We start from the raw sequence: 20,723 nt of genomic DNA on the forward strand, positions 1-20,723 counted from the left end.
TTGTAGACTTCCCATATGAGCCAGGTTTCACAACATGATTTGCCTTCTTTTAAAGCAAAAATCATCTTCTTACAAATACATAGAATTATATTTCAAATAAGTACGTTACCTTGTTCCCTGCCACATACATATACCCTGCTTAGGGCAATAATCTAGTTTTAAACAGTTTTTATTTGTGGTTTTATTGAAGAAAACACATTTGTAACAGAGACTTTAATTTGGGGTTATCTAATGTGATTTTGATCTAAAAATTCTCCTATAATAGATTAAAATCAGGTTATTTTTGCTCCAACAAAATAAGTTAGAAAAACACCAGATTGCCAGATTGATTATATGGGATAGTGATATCTGTTCACACCTCTCTAGTCCCTTCTGAAAGTGGCATCATGAACAGGAGTGATTTGAGGGTAAATAGTTACTACTGAAAGCCATCTCACCCACTCATACTTCATGATACCAAGGGCCTTATGACACTAATGAGGCTACTTCCATCTTTTGTCTCCTCCATGCCAGAAATATTCAGTAGATGGTTATTAAAAGTGCCTCTTAAGAAAAAAAACGCTATCTGCAAAAGCCTACTTTACCAATGTTCTGTGTTACTGTATAGGGTCTGCGCTGTGACCAAGAGATTTAGCCCACAGTTTTTGTAAAGATTGCCTACAGTATATCAAGCAGAAAAGAAAGTTCTTCTCGTGCATCAACGGGGGTGAAAAGAGGTACCCTAATGTATCAAATATGTTTTCTAAAAGAAGCAGCTTGAATTTCAGATCAGTCCAGACCAATGGTCACGCTATTCCCCGTTGCTCCTCATGGGAATGATGATGGAAGGTGAAGGTGACAGCAGCATCCCAGGCAGCTTTGAGGACAGCATCCTGGAGCCCACGTTTTTCAGCACAGTGGTTCCACTGAGATAGATCAGAAGTGCAATCAGACCCCTCTGGAGGGGGCCTGACTTGATGACCGTTCACACAGCGACGACACTTGATCCTGCAACAAAGAGTGCACTGTACTGACAAAGGCCAGAAGTTTTATGAAACTTGACTTCAGGCTGTAATATCAGAGCTAGGAGGCTTGCAATTTTAAGGACTCCCAAAGCTAAGGGCAATATAGATTAGAAGCATCCTCTATTTCACAAAGTGAAATTGAAATAGGAAATACATCCATGACACCAACATTCAGTTACTACTGAGAGCCATCCCACCCAGTCACTGGGAAAAGTAAACAAAATCTGAGTTTCAGAGAGCAGGATTAAGACACTAATCCTTCTATCCTTCATGGTATACAGAGCGGTGTCCGGATCCCCAAGAAATGCATTACCTTTTATCTCCCCAAAGTAAAAAATGTGAACCCAGAACCTTCAGTCAAGCACATAAGCCAGTAAGCTCCCACTCTCTCTCCTTTTAAGAGGGTTCAGAGTTAGTGTCCTTTGGAGACTTTAAATCTGTTTGGAACCAGCCTACTTTTGCCTGACTTTCATGTCTTGGACTTAATGTTTACCTAGGGGCCTATCCTTGCAGAACCCAACACATAATGGCCCAGTCCATCTAATCTCTACAAGATTCAAGACATATAAGTCACAAGGTAGGGGCTATACACAGTGGGCTCTACATGTATAGGTCCCTCTACAATTAAGTTGTAGCATGAAGTGAGGCTCCTGGGTGGGCTGCTATGATCTTGTTCTTTTGCCCCATGTACAGACTGAATAGGGTATACCTCATTTGGTTTTTGGACACCCACCCTTTAGCTATGTGCCCAAATCCCCCCACACATAAAGCAGCTACTCATTAGCCCAACTCTTTCCGAGACCTACTTGTCATGGGTATCACTTGTGGTGCTCTCATTGAGTGTGAAAAGCTCCTTCAGTTCCCCAAGAGAGAAGTGTCTTTCCACATCCTGCTCCTCATCTACTACGCAGCTGCTGAGAGCCTTCTTGTGGGTCTGCCGCTGGAAAATCTTTTCTTCAATTGTCCCCGTCTATAAGGAGACAAAATTAAGGCTGGTGCTGGGTTTTTGTAAGATCTGTGGTTTTCACACTCAATTGACTCTAGCTGAGGCTTTTATTGAATGATAAAGACAATTATTTCTCATGCTCCCTTCCTTAGAATCTCCCCTTCAAACACTAATCCAACATAGTTCCTTTCACCTTATAAGGGACAGGAGGCTCTGAAACTTGACCACACCCTTAATATCTGTAGATAAATATGCTATACTTAATCGATCGAATTATGGTGTCATTCACTCACCGAGTTAGACTGCTAAAGTAATTTTAGTCTACTGTTTGTATTTATTTTTTAAAATATCTAACTTTACCTATTTTGAGCATTTGGCAGAAGCCAGGATATATTCATTATTACAAAGAAGAAACAAAGATAACAAGACAGATTCCTGGCTGAAAAGCAGGAGCTCAAGATAGACCATACTTCCTATCCAAAGGCAAAAGTGGCTGAGGGTTACATTTTCCTTCTTTCTCAGGCAAGAGCAGCATAATCTTAACTTAACCACAGAGCCTCTCAAGACCCAGATCTGCCTCCAAAGAAGTAAAGGTGTATTCTGCAAAAGTCAAGGAACATGTACACAGCTCATTTGGGAAACTTTCCTTTCATCATATTCTAATGAAGCCAGTTCTATAGTCCTGTTCGCCCACTATCATAACATAATAGTAAAAATCCAGGCTCCACTGTGTGTATAGAAGCAATCAGAGTTAAGGAATCCAGCTCAAGTCTTACCGAGAGCAATCGATAGATATAGCAAGTCTTCTTCTGGCCATCTCTCCACACACGGGCCATGGCTTGTTCATCATTGGCTGGATTCCAGTCTGGATCAAACATCACAAGTCTGTTTGCTCCAATCAGATTTAAGCCACAGCCACCAGCTTTGCTGCTCAGCATGAAAATGAATTCAGGACTCTGCGAGATCAGACAAACTCAAATTAAGTGCCAGGCGCAGGTGACCATGCTGATTGTCAAATGTGTTATTACTGCAAAACCACACTTCAGACTTCATTGCTTTGCTTTCCATCTTGTATGCAAGCAAAATGAACACAGAAGTTTCACAAAGACCATAAGTTGGTTGATGTTCCACTTGTTCCTTCCAGTCTAAGGAATTGGACTCTCTCCCTACTTTGTAGAAGCGATAATTACAACCAGTATCCACAAATATACAGTAGAAGAGGAGTGATATGTTTTGATTGTGTAGGCTCCAACCTTAGATAAGTAATAAATAGACTGAAGACCTCTTATGGAAAACTAGAAGTAGAAACATGTTGGTTGTGAAGATACAGAACAAGAGGGCAAAGTACATGCAGCATCCCTCCTATCTCATCACCTTTCTGTTCAAATCATGCTCAGTTTCCTTGAACCCTGGGCACTATATAAAGAAGAGCATTTAGATCAAAGGTGGGCAGCTTGTGGCCCCCCAAATGTTTTGGCCTTCAACTCCCATCATGCCTCACCAGTGACTAGGGCGGATGGAAGTTATTGGCCAAAACATCTGGAGGACCACAATTTGTTCACCCCTGATACAGATCCTCAACATTTTGGGAGAGTGTTTGTGTGAGATGTGGGTGGGGTGGGATGGGGGAGTGCATCAACTGACTAGAGAAGCAATTACATATCAAAGTATATGGCTGAGTCATAACTGGAATAGCTGCTACTTATGTGTATGAACCATGAACACGCTTTGGAAAGCCATAATATTGCCTTGTAGTCAATATCTCTGTGTCAAATAGGAGCACAGAACATTTGGCTATAAGTAGCATTAAAGCGCAAGAGGCCGAAGAGGACTTTTCACTGAAGATTAAGTTACAATTAAATTGTAAATAAGACAGAACGTGAGCCTAGAAACTTCACTTACAGAAAGGCTGTTGAAACGCTCCACTATCTTTGCTCTCTTTTTAATAGACATGGTGCCATCCAGGCGGACATACAAGTACCTGGCACAAAGATATGACAAGTTAGAAGCATAATACCACCGTCCTTTAAATAATTGTGATTTAACCCTCACACATGAGAAAGATGATGCTACAGATGATTTTACTATCAAGCATTATACCTCCTACTTCTGCAGAGCTTCTCAAAGAGGTCTAGTGTCTGGGTGTAATTAGACACGAGGACTACTTTGTCATTACTGGTGCTCCTGGTAACTGCCAGAATGTAGTCCAAAACCAGCATCTTTCCTGGAAGGGGGAAAAAAATCAGTGTGTACAAATACCATAAACAATGTTTAAAACCCAGTCATTAGAATAGATCCCCATGCCAATTTATAGATCAGTACTGAAGCAATGTTTACCTGAGAACTGAGGTTCTAGAGACTTAGTACTGTAGCCAGAAGGGAACAACTGCAGAGCACCCACAAACCCTTCCTCCTCCTCCACACACTTGTCATAGATCAGGGCTGGGTCTGGAGAAGAATTCAAGAGTTACTGCATGGAAATGGAGTTGGCAAACTTCCCATTTAGTCAGGGAGAAGGACTGACCTCAGCATAATGAAAACACTTCCTTGCAATGGCAGATTCTCTCTGAACAAACATAGGTGGAGAATCTACTTTATCATAAGCTGAACAGTCTCCTATCAACAATCCAGTCCTGTATTTAACATGCAAGGTCCAATATCTGACAAATACACCTCTGTGTGACAGGCATGATAAGCGTTGTAATCACTAACTTTTACTTGGAGTAAAATCTCTGGTAAGTAGGTACTGTGATGGGGTCATGCACACTGGACCTGCCCGGGTGAACTGGCAAGGTTTGAGGAGGAGTTCCACTACTGTTCGCCAAGAACTCCCACCACAATTGCAGCTCCTGCTTTATCAGGAACAATAAATCTATTATTTGTCTGGTCCCTCAAACTAAAAATGTTTGTCCCCTGGGATCAGAATTATGAAACCAAGTTTGCCTTGAAACATTTCCTAATTTAAGGCAGAACATATAAATAGAACATACTTTATTATTTTTAACAGCTTTCATGTACAGTCACTGCTTTGTAGTGTAGGCCTTACCAAATGTGTCTTAAGGACACTATCCTAATAAGCAACGCTCTGTTCAACTTCAGATTCATATCCTTCATTGACAGATACTTATTGTGTTCCTAGTTTCCTGTAACATGTTCTGGATGCTTGGGATAGGGCATGGTAGAAATAAAGATAAATAAACTGACAGAACCACTCACGATTGCAGAGCTTCTTCAGAGATGTGATTGAGGAGAGAGATGAAACACTTATCTTTCCCTCTTTCAGATCTTCTGCTGGTTTTGCTTGCTTCAGAAAGCGTTTGTACAGCTCGGACTGAAGGGGAGTCAGCCTGAAGTGACGTAAGATACTGATCATGTTATGATCCCTAACAATTTACCATTTTAAATGCTACAGTCATATCCTATCATTATCATAGTCATGATGGAATTATTGAGTCCCAAAAGGCATATATAACCCACATAACTCAAGCTTTTCAAAGAGTATAAGTTATTTCTGCTGTCAGACATAAGTTTGGCACAAGAGGAGCTTAGCTCACAATTTACTTTGGTGGAATTTAAGAGACCTGGGTAATGCCCTAGCCTTAAAGAAACCTATGCCCCAGCGCCTGCTTTCTGAAATTAATTCTACTTTTAATTCAAATTAGTCCTGAAATTACACTCCTTAATTTTTTTTTTTAAAAGCCACTTTTCCCAATGGTAAAGACACAGCTAAAAATCCAGGGGTGGGAGGCTAGGTATGATGGGAGGGTTAATTTTCCTCTTTCAAGCTTTACTTTTTTAGCATACTCAACTCTTCAGAAACTGACCTGCTGTATGACTTTGGAAAATCAATTGCCCCAGAATTTCTCAATTCAACATATGAAGTGATGATTCTCAAATGAAATAAAGTAGTAAGGCATTTATATAATGGGTTAGATCCAGATTTAGTTATGTTTAGACAAAGGCAGTTTTCAACCTTGCTGCTAAGGCAAACCATGCTATATTTACACACCCCTCTCCCCTGCATGAAGTTGTTGCTTGAAACTTGTGGCATTATTTTAACAACCCAACAAAATACATCAGTCTGCTTAGTTAAATTGTGAAGTGCTTAACTCCAAACTTTCTGTCCCAGAAATGTCACCCATCCTGTCTCCCTACTGCTTCCAGTATACCAGTTCCTTAAGTTCAAATGCCACATTTCCTTGTGATAACATGCACATGGTAATGGCAGCCAAGATCCACACTCTGCTGGCTACAGACAACAACTGTGTAAAGTGGAAGCAGAAGCATGATGGGTTGCTACCAAAGAACATTTGGATTAGAGGTTCAAGTTCATCTAGCTTCCAATAGCTATTTAATTCAAATGCAGCCAATGAGCCTTTAAACAGGCACAACCTTTAAACAGGCAGAAAATGCTGAATGACATGTAAAAGCATTTGGCATGTAAAAGCATGTTCAGCATTTAATGACCATTAAATGCTGAGCATTTTATAAAGGGTACCAATACACTTATGTAAGTAATAAAATATTAATTATTGCTATAACTGAGCAGAATGAGAGAGGCGGTATTCTTTGACATCTCAAATACTGTGGTTCTGTCACAATAGATTTTTGGCAATTTCCAGCCCTGGATTAATTATGCTGACTTTTTTGGGGGGGTGTCTTTGGGGGGTAATTTATATAACAATAGATCAATTTCTTTCTTTACAGGAGGGCAATGGTCATAAGTTTCCAGTATTTACATACTAAAATCTATCACTCTCTTTTTCATTATGCTGATCAATAATTCAATGGATGTTAGATGAAAGGTTAATTGGGCCTTACTCAAGCCCAGAAGGGAATATTTTGCCATGATAGCATAACACCCAGTAGAATACAGACCAGAAAGTTTCTAATGACTTATTGCTCAGCTCTAGATTCAGCTAAATAAATATTCCTCTGCAATAGTGAATCTCCTGTGCTTCTTAATTAAGTGAAAAGTCTGCGCTTTATTTTGCAGTTGCCCTTTAATTCTGTACCTGCAGCATACCACCTGCTCAATTTTCACGGGAAGATATTTAGAGAGAATATCTGAAGTCCTCCTTATAAGACACCTAAAAGAAACAAAATAAGTTAATGCTGCTAACGTGATGTCCAATGTTCACGACTAGCTTTCAGCAGTGTTTATTCCTGATGTTAATAGATTCCATACTGCGAATCTGTAGTCCTTGTTTAGCACTGCATGTTAACAGGGTGCCTGTTCTTGAGAGAACAGGAGAACAAAAGCTATTCTAGGGTGAGCTCTGCCAACAGGTCAGCATCTACCAACATAAACTAAATCTCTTGCTGAACTGATCAAAGTGTTCAAAAGAGAGTGTGAGGAAAGCAAACCAGCAACAAGTAGTGCCATGATTACAGGGGGAAATGAATTTTGGCAATTAACCGTACATGACCCATAACAGACAGTTGTGTGGTGCCTTCAAGATGAATGGATTATATGCTTGGAACTTTGTTGGAAGCTATTAAGCATGAACATCTGAGCAAATGATATTAAGCAAATGATCTGAGAGACTTTTGGTGCCAAGGTCACTAGGTCTACCTAGCCACAGGATGGCCTGAGAAAGTGCAACAACAGAAACAAAGTATTCTTAGGACAAAAAATGTATTCTGAACTTTACCTGTTGACAATGCTGATCAGCTCTTTAAGTCTCTCCTCTCCTTTGTGCCTTCCTGCTTCACTTGCATCTGCATCCCTGCCTTTCAGGATGGGAATTTCAAAATGCTTTTTAAACTCCTGAGCTGTCCCTGTCCAAAAAAAGGAAAGGAATGTGAAATTTTGGGAATTTCCACTGTCCTGGAAGCACCTTGCCTCCCTCTTTAAACTGGATACCCATCTCTACAAAAGCAGTTAGGCACCGACAGATCCTCCCATACAAAACACATGCCTAAGGTAGCAAGAGAAGGCACAGATTCCTGACATTACTATAGGACAAGAAGAAAATACTGTCATTGTGCTATCAAAGGAAGCGAGAACTTTCCTAGTGGATTCTCATGAGGCCATTCTTCCTTTTCTGGAATTCCAAAGGTAATGACACTTCGATTAGCTCAGGTCTTCTAATAAAATAGTTCACCATTAAATCATGGAAAAGGACTATTCTATAAAGATGTAGGCAACTGAGTGTACAGTGTTTAGGACAATTGATATACACTTATAGGTCTCCATCGTGCTTTTCCACATCCAGCCAGAATAGTAAGGAACTCAGAAAGTTGGACTGCCAGTTTGCTGACCATACTTTGGCCTGGTTCGTACATAATGCTAATCCACGGTATGGTTTCTGAATTTTGAGTTGCCATGATGTGTGAACGTGTCTGCGCTAACAAACTATGGTTTATTAGCTACAAACTACCCAGAAAGAGAACCTATGATAGTTTGTAGGGTTGTGAACTCTGGGTTGTTTAAGACATGGGTTGCTGTTATGTGTGAACCCAGAGGGCTGTTTATAGGTTGTTTCATCAGGCTACAGGAGTGGCAGGAAAGACTGGTAAAAACAACCCTAGCCGCTCTACATACCAGTACCACAAAGGCATTTGGGATACAGGGAGGGGAGCAGGCAAAGGAAGAGGGAAACCAGCAAATCAGGGACTGAGATAGCAAACCACGGTTTGTTCAATCACCAGCCAGACAAGCGCTGGGCAGAGCACTGCGTTAAATAAACTACAGGTATGAACCAAAGCTTTAGATTATTATGCTGCTACAAGGCCCCATGTACATTGATGGTGCTATATAAATAAATAATAATAATATTATTATTAAGGCCCCTACCTAGGATGCCCGAGTTGACAAAATGTACTAGACTGAAGTATTCAAGGAGATCATTCTGAATAGGGGTTCCTGAGATGAGCACCCGCCGTGCTGTGTTCAAGCTGTTGAGAGCCTGGTATGTTTGGTTGTCTGAGTTCTTCAGCCTGTGACCCTGAAAAGAAATTTATTGAAAAGAAAAATCATGATGCTCGGGCAAAAAAGGTAATACAGGGTCAAGACAATATACCTGTCTCATAAACTTAAGGATATGATTACAATTAAACATTGAAAGATGATAGAAAATTGTTAATAGCTGCTCATATACTAGTGGCTAAATATTGGAAGCAACAAGCAGAAGAAGTGAATGGAGAAGAAGTATGTGGCTAAAAATTCTGTTATACAAAATTACTTAAAGGAGATTCCATATGAAAAAAAAATCGAACATCCTCTGGAATATTGGTACCCCATTATAAATATTGGAACAGAGACTAATTAATTACAAGAATGTAAAATGGATGTATTGAACATAATCTAATGTATTAAGAGATGGTTTATTTGTTTTTTTGTCTTATTTCTGGAAAAACAGGACCTCATTTGATCCTTAACGTACAAGATAAAAGAACCATTGTTGAAGATCCCAACCTTCCCCAGGGCTACTTAAGACCTGTGTGTCCTAAAGGAAAGCAGAAGAGGAGAGCCCAAGCCAGGAAGTTCATGCCATCAGCTCCTGACATTCCCTTGGCCTGAGAGAACTACATTCTGGTGTTTGGCTTTTGTTCTTCCTTGTGTATCCTTCACTTTTTAGATTGTACACTTGCGGCAGGGATGGTCTTATTTTCCTGATTATATGTAAACCCTCTGGGAGCCTTATTTTACATACAGACATAAAGATCACTTGTATTAAGACAAGTTCAATCCACTGGGTGCCACTAGTGCTCAACGTAAGACTTCAAGAGGCAACTTAGAGCCACCAAACCCGTGAGCTGAAAAATGACTGAGCTGACCAAAAGGTCTTCCTAGAAAAGTACGAATTTTTCTTCCTTTAGGAAAATTACAGCAGGAATTTGAAGATAATCTTTTATCTTGATTCCTGCTCTCAGAATTAAAGGAATAGCAATAGGGTACCCTCCATAGATCCTTGAAATAGCAAGTTTATATATGGAAAACTTTCAAACGTAAATAGGTTTTCCTTACAAAAAATATATATCTTATGCTCAAATATAGGTTTAAAGATCCACTCAGCTATTATTATTATTATTATTATTATTTGCATTTTTATACCGCCCAATAGCTGAAGCTTCCTGGGCGGTTCACAAAAACTAAAACAATTCAAAGTATAAAACAAACAGTATAAAAACATGATATAAAATACAAATTAAAAATGATTAAAACATACCATACATGATTAAAACATCTTTAAAACATCCTGAAAACTTTCTAAAATTTTACTGGATAGGCCAGTAAAAATCAGTAAAAAATGATCAGTCTTTATTGCTTTATTAACTCACATCTCAGTGGTACCAGCAGTTTGCATGCAAATGGTCCCAGGTTAAAATTCTCAAATGACTAAAAGGATCTCAAGCATCTGAAAGAGACCTCTGCCCAAGACTGTGGAAAGCTGCTGCCAGTTAGGGTAGAGTAGACACAGTACTGGGCCAAACAGCCCAATCGTCTTGAGTATATCAGGCAGCTACATATATCTTCATGTTTATTTCATTTTAAATATAGGGATGAATCCAGACTTAAGAGTAGTTAGTTATGACTAATAAGTCCCATTGATATCAATGGGTGTACTCCAAGTATGACTAAATCTGTTTCCGACCATAGTAACTAAGTGACATGCAAATCAACATAAAATTATGTCACTTCAGTGTCCGCTCCTGTCAGGAACAAGAAGACAGCTAAACATGCCTTGTCCCAAACTGAGATACTCTGTTCTGAAAGCTGTAAGCCAACATGCATCTCTCCTCTTGGAGGGGCTTGAGAGGAGAAGAAACAGCCCTATATACGTTCCCCAGAATGACAGAACGTTTAGACAGAAAAAAGCCCTACATCTCCCAGCATTCTCCAGCCAGTTATAGAAGTTTTTTTTAATGTAAACGTGCATGGGACCGTGCTCGTAACCTGCACTGTCACTTGTTTACTTAGGCATTTCAGTGACTGACTGTATCCAGCTTAGAAATCGGAGCCAACTGTTTACCACACCCTGCTCATATACTGTATCTGTGCCTTTGTAGATTGTACTTGATGAGGAGCAAGATTTTGAAATGCTGACTTAGTCATCAAATAGGGCAGTAAGTTACTTCTGAAATGGCAGCCTCCTTTTTCCTTATGCTTTGCACTGTTTTTTTGTATGCACCTGTCGACTACAGGAACATCTGGCATGACTTGCCAAGTTCTCCACCATACTTCACTGTGGCGTTACCCACATTTCTATTCCCTTAGAAATGTCTGGACGAGTAGGTCTAGAGAGTGCAGAATGTTGGACTGAGTGGGTGTGGCTGGTGATGCTATGGAAAGGGGGGGAGTGAGTATATATATGTATGTATGTATATGGGGGAACTGAATGGTTTGAGGTGTTCAGTTGGTGATTGGGTTTAGAGGGTAGATGTGTTTAGCTCTGTGATTTCTTGTCAGGAGTTGTGTGAGGAGTGAGTGAAAATAAGATCATAAGGACTAAGGATTGTTATTATTAGATTTGTTTCTACCAGTATTCTTAAGAACAGGCAGGATTTGAATAGAATTTGAAGGAACTAAGAACTGTAAACAACAATAAACATTTCCTTTATTTTGCTACTATAAAACCACGTGTCATTTGGTCTGGGTCTCCTGCTCTATTAGTTTATAAATAAACACATTGCATTCAACCTTCAGCCTGCTATATTCACAGAAAAGCCTTTTCCAAACCTCCTTACCTTTTCCCTCTGCTATAAGGGAAAGGTTATACTTTTCTTTTTACCCTTCCTCAGGTATTTAAGTGGTGGTGCTTAGCCTGAGGGAGGTGTGCGTGTCAAAGCCTTGTGTGTGAGGGGGTGGCGTCACACTCACCTTCTCACCCCAAATGTCTCAACTGCCTCTTTCAGAAGTGGCACTACTATGCTGGGACTCAACTTCCCGTTCTTTGCCATACCCCTCCTTGAACTCTCCAGAGAAGTACAATTTCCATTCTTCCTGCTGGCCTAACCCTGAACAAAGCAATTCCTTAAATGACATCTCAGTGTCACCTTTCCTGCTTCAGCTGCTGCAGGTTCTGACTGAACAGCTGGAGCCTTTATTTCTTAAACTTTCAAAATGGGTCCAATTCAAAACATATACTCACATGGAAACTTTCTAATATAATGTCTTATAAATAGAGAGGAGAAACAGCTAATGGCTACAATGAATTGTAAAATGTTAAGAGATGGGTGACGCTGTATATTCAACACAACCTTATTTCTCAGCGGCCTTCCCCCGCCTCTACAAAGCAGCAAGATCTGTGAAGGAACAGTGCCACACAAGTGGTTAGACACTGCTGAATCTAAACTTCAATGGTTCAGGGACATCAGCCAAGGTTCGCCTCTATGGATGATGAACACTATTTGATACACTCATCAGTTGCCTTCCACATACCTCATCACATATGACCAAGCCAATGCTCCCTTTCTGGAGAACTTCAGCATGAAGGCGGAATGTTTCATAAGAAATGATGAGGATGGGGGATGGGACTCTTAGCCCTCGCTGGTTCATAAATCCAGCTATGAGGAGAAATAAAATTGGCAAAGATGAAAAGGTAAATGAAGTGCATTTGAAAGCCAGAACGGAGACAGGTGATCAGCAAAAATAAAAGCCAGTTCCAATAAGTAATTTCCTTACTGAATGTATAAAAGAGAAACCCTTCCCCTCCTCCCCATATCTCTACCCTTACTTTGAAATTCTCTCTCTCTCTCTCTCTCTCTCTCTCTCTCTCTCTCTCTGTGTGTGTGTGTGTGTGTGTGTGTGTGTGTGTGTGTCTAAATTGAATATCTCCATATTTGGCAGATGCTGAGTGGGGTGAAGGGTAGCTTTGATACTGACTTCTGTGGCTAACCAATTAGGAATAGCCACAGCACTGTCCTTGACTGTTCTCCTCCAATCACAGTGTTTTGGGGAGTGAGAAACACTAACTGGCTGCTGTTTCTGGCCGTGGCATGGGGAGGGAGAGAGAGAGAGAATGTGTTTCTGCTCGGACTCATAGAAGTCAATCATCCACATTCCCACAGTGTGAAAGTGCTGCTGGCATGGTGAGTGAGGAAGCTTCTACACCTGAGTCATGCAGGCTCTTTATTTCAGTGGCTGGGTGCAGGGGGCTCTGTCCAATAGACCTGGAGGACACCAGGTTGGAGAAGGCTGGAGTGGAGAATTTTAAAAAAATCCTTAAACAATTAAGGCGTGAATGGATCTGATTCAAACTTGGCATGGCTAAAGCCCTCCTTAAGAGCTATCACGTTGCCATGTTTCAGCTCAATCTTTAAAAATGAGGGAGCTGTAAGCATTTCTGTTAATACTGGTTTCCAGAACACTGAACTGTTTTCGATGGGTAATTCGACAAGGCAGAGAGAGGGGAGGGGAGGCACTCCAAAATCGAGGCAGAGAATCACCTCTACACAGCTCCAGATTGAATTTCGATGCAGAGAAGACCCATTTTGCACACCCTTACTACATAATGCTTTTGACATCTAAAGCATCACAATCCATTATTTCCATCTCAATAATCCAAAGAAACTCAAGATATCCATGGCTGAGTTGTGAATCCAGGCCACCCAGGTCTAACAGACTAACCACTTCACTTACTAAGGTTTCTCTACACCTCTCTATTCTTACTCATTGACTTGGATTCAGACTCAGTCATATTTAGAATTGACCCATCAATATAATGGGACTTAAGTTAATCTTGTCTAATAGTAAGTCTCCTTCATTTCAATGGATCTGCTCTAAGCATGAGTAAGTATGGGTCCAACCCATAGCTTTTGTTATCTCTGCTACTGCTTCCTCTATTCCGAACCATAAAAACCATGAACCAAATTATTCAGCATGATTCACAACAACAATCTTCTAAATGTAGCCTGCTTAGAATATGATCATAGACTTAATTTAGTTTGATGCTATTTAGCAATTCAGCTAATGCAGTGTCCTTTCTTTCCAATAAAACTAAAAACAAAACAGCACATAGTGTAAAGCCTTCATACCTAGCTTATTATCTATGACCTCCTTGGAGCCTCCATCAATTGCCAGTGGCTGAATCCTTCCTCCAAGCCATTTACCCACTTCATTGTACCAGTTTTTCACCAGGCTAGAAGGCGAGACCACGATTGCCTTGTCAATTTCAGGCTTGAAATCTGGACTTTGGCGCAAGAGTGTCCACATCAGGGTGATACATTGCAAGGTCTTACCCAGACCCATCTCATCTGCCATGATGCAGCCATGACTACCAGGAATCCGACGGCTTGTCACACACTCCCACAGGAACTTCACCCCCTGCATGGAAGTATTTAAATTTAATCAGAATAGACTTGCAAAATATAAGTGATATTGTGCTACCCAGCTGAAGCGTGGAACCCAACTATCTTGCCAATTACAGCGCCAGTGTAATTGATTACACGTATCTAAAATTAAATATTTAGCCAGCAGGGTGTCACTAATGGAACTTATAGACTAGTCAGAAGATCTCAAATTCTCAAGCAGTAGCACCAGTGTAAACAGTGACTGGGTATATGGGAAGCTATTCAATATTGATCACAACTTTACTGTATTACCTTGCCCTCCCCAAAGCAGAGAGAAACAAGGAACAGAGAACTAGAAATAGAAAAAGGTGCTCAGAAAAATGCATCATAGGCTCCAATAATAGCTGCAGCTTGGCCATACTCCCTATGCTGGGATTTACAATTTCTGGTAGCCAAGGCAAAAAATTGTGCTTGCTATTGCTGCCTGGTGGGTAGCCACACCTCACCACAGCTGCCACCATCAAGGAAGCCACACACATTTCCCTTTTCTGCTGCAGAGCAAGAAAGCAGAGTGGAACTTGCTGGTTTGATGCTACATCTCAGAGATGCTCCAACTGCCTTGGCCACTAAGTTGCAAACAGCCCCCTACCCCCCCCCCCCACAAGCCTTTCTCCTACGCTTGAAGGGAGAGGGGAGGGATCATTGGGCAACTATGGGATGACCCCTACCCACCTCTGCAGCTTGAGAAGGCAGTGTGACATGCTCACCAGAGTGCCGGCCCATTCCCCATGGCAAGCAAGCCCAGTCGTCAGAGCCTGCCTATGTAGTTTGGGGCAACATGGTCCTGAGATTCCCAATTTTCCGAGGATTAAACGTTTCTGAGATAGCAAGCTCACAACAGCAGCACACCCTACTGCTGCATTTGATTTTTCGTAGCACTCACCTCTCTCTGGTGGGGTCGTAAAACACGACTGAGAACAGGATCCACCACAACGTGAACAGGCATTTTGTCCCTTCAGGAAGTAAACAGAAAATGGATTGGAGTAAGCGCAGAAGTCAAGGAGATGTTCTGAGGAATATTCCCAAGGGACAAAAGGACAACTAGTGCTAATGTACCATTCACAAGGGAGGAGCTCTTATAACGTGATTTAGACCCACTGGGCACTGGTTCAATTCAAAGCGAACACACAATTCAAAAAAGCTTTGGCTACATCCAGAGGCCATCATACAGTAACTCATTGGGGCACACAACAATCGGGTAATAAAGTAAACACCGAACTCTCTGTAGTTCCTGTTTGATAAAGAAATATTAGTAAGAAAGCATCTGAACAGTGAAAACTTCTCCTGTGAGTTTACTGTAGGACCTTTGTGGACTTCTGAGTCAGTCACCCTCAACGATCAGGAGGGGTTTTCTTGTGTAAAGCAAGAACCTTCGTAGGAATATATCAAGAGCATATTCCACCCTTGACCCTGCATTACTGAGATAAGTAAGCCTAAGAGCTTTGTGTAATACCAAATTATGTTAGATTTGCATGTCAGTTCTGAGTTCTAAAGCTCAAATTCAAAGCCTCGTCCAGAATCAAGTAAAGAATAAACAAGAGAAATGGGAACCAAGCTAAAATAACTGAGAATAATTGGGGGGGGGGGAATGGGATGGGATTGAACGGGGACAACTCACTTGTCTATTTTCAATTGATCATGAGCACTCAGAAGTGGAGGTTCATATAGCACCAGAGCGCCTTCTTCAAAAGGGTCGTGGAGAGCATGCCGAACCCCTGCACGCTTGATACCCAGTGCCCTGAAACCTAGGGGTCCTGAAAGATCACACAAAGAAAGCAATAAGAGAGCTTCGGCTATTGGGCGGTATAGAAATGCAATAAATAAAATAAATAAGTTCGTGGTTTCCTTTTCAATAACTGCAAAACTTTCAAATGTGAGATTTCGGCAACAGGATGACTTTGAGAGGAGGCTAAACCAAAGTGCTGTGTGGGCGGTGTAAAGGTACAGATTAGATAGGGTAGGAAATCGTATAAGTTCTGGTGCATTATTGCTGTCAGACTGACAATTTATGAGGTTTTGTATGAAGCCAGGGAGCAACATGAAACAAGGAATTCTTTCCAAGAATATCTATGAAAACATATTTTTTTAAGCTGAAGAGTCAGAGGAGAGCCTGGGTATATCTAATAGTCACGCCAATTATTTTGCACATTGAACAGCACAGTCACAGCTGACTGCATGGGTCAGGGACTGTATTCGCCTCTATTCTCTAATTTGGTTAGAAACATTATGCCCACACAAGACAGATCAAGGTGAAATTCAGAGACATTGACAAGGTGCTTGGACAGGTTCATGCAACCTTCTGTATTATATCCTTGCCCCTCTTGGCTTATAAAACCAGCAGGGAAGGAACACATGGCTTGGCTAGCGAGGTGAGTGGTCCTGGGCTACCTGAAAAGCCTTGGTGAGACCACTCCTGAAGAAATCCTCTCTAGGCTTGGAAAAATAATTTGAGGCTGGTGGTAAGTGATCCATTCCTAGGCAAGGTCCTTGAGTGGGTGGCTGCCAACCAACTCCAGACACTCTTGGATCCATTTCAGTTGGGGTTTAGGTTGGGTTTTGGCACAGAAACAGCCCTGGTCACCCAGTATGATGATCTATGTTGGAAGAGAGGGGAGGGGAGTGTGACCTTGTTGGTTCTTCCTTGATCTGTCAGCAGCTTTTGATACCATTTGATGAGATGTCCTTCTGGGATCACTGTCTGAATTGGGAGTGGGAGGTACTGCACTGCAGTGGTTTTGCTCCTACTTAGAGAGTTGGCTCCAGAAGGTGGTGCTTGGGGAACATTGCTCGGCCCTGTGGATTCACCAGTATGGGGTTCCACAGGGGCCAGGTTTGTCTCCCATGCTATTCAACATCTACATTAAACCACAGTTTTGGAGAGTGTTGCCATCAGTATGCTGATGACACACAACTCTACTTCTCCTTTTCATCTTCATCAGCTGAGGCTGTGGATGTGTTAGATCAGTGCCTGGCTGTGACAATGGACTGGATAAGGTCTAATAAACTGAAATTCAATCCAGGCAAGACCATGTTGCTGTAAGTGTGTGGATCTTCTACCAGATGGAGGTTATGCAACATGTTCTGGATGGGGTTGCCCTCCCGCTGAAGGAGCAGGATCATAGCACGGGGCGGGGGAGTTCTCCTGGAGCCATCTTTGTCACTTGGTGACACTGAGGCCACCTGAGCCTCGAGTAACTTCTACCACCTATGGTTGGTGACCCTATCTGGAAAGAGATAATCTGGCTTTGGTTATCTATGCTCTGGTAAACTCTAAATTAGATTACTGCAATGCATTCTAAGTGGAGCTGTCTTTGAAGACAGTTTAGAAACTGCAGATCATACAAAACATGGTAGCCAGATTGATAACAGGGACAAGAAGGTCTGAACATATAGGACTGACTCTGACCCACTTCCTCTGGCTGCAGAAAGCAGCTAAATAACCATTACCATCCACCACTCATTAATGCCAACATTTTCATATATGAAAATAGAAATGTTTTGTTATATATTTAAGCTCAAGAGAAAATTCTAGTTTTACCTGTATAGTTTGGAATGGGAACTTTGAAAGGTTTTGACAAAATGCTGCGGATAAAGGCCTCCTGGGATTTAAGGTATAAAAGAATCATAAGTTTAACATTAAAAATATCATTCTGTCTAATCAATGAATAAGCTTGAGAGAATGTTGATTAGAGGGACTTACTTTCAAGTAAACATATTTAGGATTAAATAGACATGCTATGTATCTGGAGTCTTGCATCTAGGCCTTTAATGTGCCTTCTATGGGGCTGTTCACACAACATGCTAAACTACACTCAGTGGTTGAGTGTGGGTTGTTGTTGAACTGTGGGTTAGCATGGTTCAAGAAAAATAAGCCACACTGCATGGTTACCAAGCCTCCCTGCAGAAGATGTCCTGGGTTCAGAGCTACCTGGGTCCACAGATAGCTCTGGACAGGCAGAGCAATATCCTCACAGATTGTGGGAACCTATGTGTGTTTATGATCTTCTGGTTCATGGCTTTTTTGTCTCTACAAACTCACTTCTTCAGATCAGGTCATGTTGCGCTCATGTCCTGCTTGTGGGATTCCCATAGGCAGCTGGCTGACTGGCCATTGTGTGAACAGAATGCTAGACCAGATGGACCCATGGTCTGCTCCAACATGGCTCCTCTTATGTCCTTAGGTCCAGCATGTAAGAGAGGTGGCGTGAGCTCATCTATGATGCAACCCTTTCCCCATCCGAGCCACTAGTAAATTGCATATTTCCCCTCAACAAGAATATGTCAATTGTGCAAAATTGTATGATGAAAACAAAGGAAACACTTGCATGTTTGCCGCCATCAAGACAGTGAGGTTGATTGGTTAACAGAGCCAAGGGTTTTCGGAAAGGCGACACATAACACTCTCTGTTATCAACCTTGCTGCCACGTTTCTGCCTCTTTGGAGTCTAGAAAAAAATCAAACACACTGCATCAGGATTTGGAGAATCCAGAGGTGTACTGACACATAACCATCATACTGACAAAACATTCAGTTAGATTTCTGCTTCCAAGACTTTTTTAAAAAAGTAGTGAGGTCACTGATAGTACCACACACTTTAACAGAACTTCAGGATCAAGAGCTTCAGCTATTGGGTGGTATAAAAATGTAATAAATAAATAAAAATGCAAACTTATTCCAAGGGATAATACGTGATCTGTTTCCATTCCCTTAGAATCGATGTTGAAATAGGAGACAGAAAGGATAAATCATAAACTGGGGGTGGGGGTCACTGCAACTAGAGAATTAGTCATGAAATAGTAATTACTGGCTAATTACATCCTTCAGAAATAGCATGCTGGACCTGGACTGAGGAGACCTCACCTCCAATCATGCATGCTAGCTGGAGCTCTTTGAAAGAAGTCGGGGATATGAATGTGAAATTATCTGTTAGTTTCCAATAAATGCTAATGGAAGGGTTTTGGGTTGGGGGTTAGACAAATTAAGAGATCAAGACTGAAATCTTATGTGCACCTACTTGGAAGTAAGGCCCATTGAACTCACTGAGACTTACTTTCAAGTAAACCCACCTGGGATGGGCTGTATTTAATTACATTAGCATAAGCATTCTTCCCATAAAATAGTAAAATGCAGATCAGCTAGAGTATCTTGGAAGGCTTAGAAGGTATACCAAACAGGAAGCTAGACAAGAAACGTGTGTCTCTTAAACAAGAGCAGATCAGCAACAGGTAGCTTCTGACTCCACCTAGATACAACTAAGACCAGCGCCGCATAATGACTAAACAATATAGTAACACTATCCATACACAGAAGAAATGCTTCCAGGTGCAGATATCAGCCATCCAACAAAATGCAGCATCCATAATGGCTAGTCCTTGCTACATGCAAGATAGCAATAGCAAACAGCTTGAAGATGTCCCTGTAACTCCAATTCTTTGCAGTACACATCCCTCAAAATGCATGTAATGTGCTAACCAAAGAGCACTTACAAATCCAGTGACCTACTATTATTACTATTAAGAATACTTAACACTTACATATTGCAAATGGGAAAAAAGCTGAGGCAGATAAGGCCACCTAGGGAGTTTATAGCCAAGGCAAAATTTGAAGTGGGGGATTTCTTTGTTCAGAGGTTTGCCACCATTCAATATATATTTGTTATCAGTCCATAGTCAACAGTGGACATCTCAGTGCATCCCAGGAGAAAAGCAAATTCCGTGGATGACATGAGACTGCCTAGGGACGCATGAACACCACCTTGAGTTTCATCGTGGAAGAAAATTATTAATACATCTATATCCAGCCTAAATAAATAAATAAATAAAGGGTTGACAGCATGCTCACAGCTTCATGATGCCACTCCTCATCCTCTTCAGAGCCATCACCTTCAGGCTTCCTCTTGGCCAGCTGGCTAGGAGCCAGGCTTCGCCTCTGCAAGTAGAAGAGAGAAAAGGCAGAGCAACAGTCCATGAGTCCCCCACGGATCTTGCGTTTGCAATGAACTAGGGCTGTGCTACATTTCTGAAACATTTTTGGTGCATTTGAACTCACATGACACTTATTTCTATATTATTATCGGAATAATAATGTTAATTCAAACAAAACAATTAGTGCCATGGTCCTGGGAATTCCTCCCCACCCCACCCTCTTCCTGCTTACCATTTCCTCCCCGGGGAACTATTTCCCATTTATGCACAGGCTCAGAGGTACCGGTAATTGCAGAAGCTTGTGGAGAAGGGGAATGGCAGGATTTTTAGACGGACCGGCTCGAACTGCAGGTATTTGGATTAGAAGGAGAGAGAGAGAGAAGAGGCTGGTCTGGCAACAGGACTTGCTCAAGAGTTATGAAGGCGGCAGGTGAAGAACTGGAGACCGAGCGGGGCAGGAAGCTCCGGCGGCAGCTGCTTAACCTGGGTTGGGAATGGCGGAGGGAAGGCGGGTCCCCTGGGGAGGGGGAGGAGGAGGGGGCGGCGGTTAA

At 41.6% G+C, this 20,723-nt stretch overlaps 1 protein-coding gene across 1 annotated transcript; it reads right to left on the bottom strand.

The window, feature by feature from the left end:
* Positions 1–70: 70 nt before the first annotated feature.
* Positions 71–20,482, bottom strand: RAD54L (RAD54 like). Its single transcript, XM_063118498.1, has 18 exons — positions 20,405–20,482; positions 20,090–20,176; positions 18,573–18,692; positions 17,786–17,846; positions 15,866–16,001; positions 15,131–15,200; positions 13,933–14,221; positions 12,338–12,462; positions 8,750–8,900; positions 7,605–7,731; positions 6,966–7,040; positions 5,167–5,297; positions 4,288–4,398; positions 4,051–4,174; positions 3,853–3,931; positions 2,727–2,906; positions 1,811–1,974; positions 71–987 (listed from the first exon to the last, which is right to left on the bottom strand). The coding sequence occupies exons 1-18, from the start codon at positions 20,405–20,407 to the stop codon at positions 786–788; spliced, it is 2,235 nt and encodes a 744-aa protein (XP_062974568.1). The 5' UTR covers positions 20,408–20,482; the 3' UTR covers positions 71–785.
* Positions 20,483–20,723: the final 241 nt, after the last annotated feature.

Source organism: Elgaria multicarinata, chromosome 1, assembly GCF_023053635.1.
Source record: "Elgaria multicarinata webbii isolate HBS135686 ecotype San Diego chromosome 1, rElgMul1.1.pri, whole genome shotgun sequence".
Classification (NCBI taxonomy): domain Eukaryota; kingdom Metazoa; phylum Chordata; class Lepidosauria; order Squamata; family Anguidae; genus Elgaria; species Elgaria multicarinata.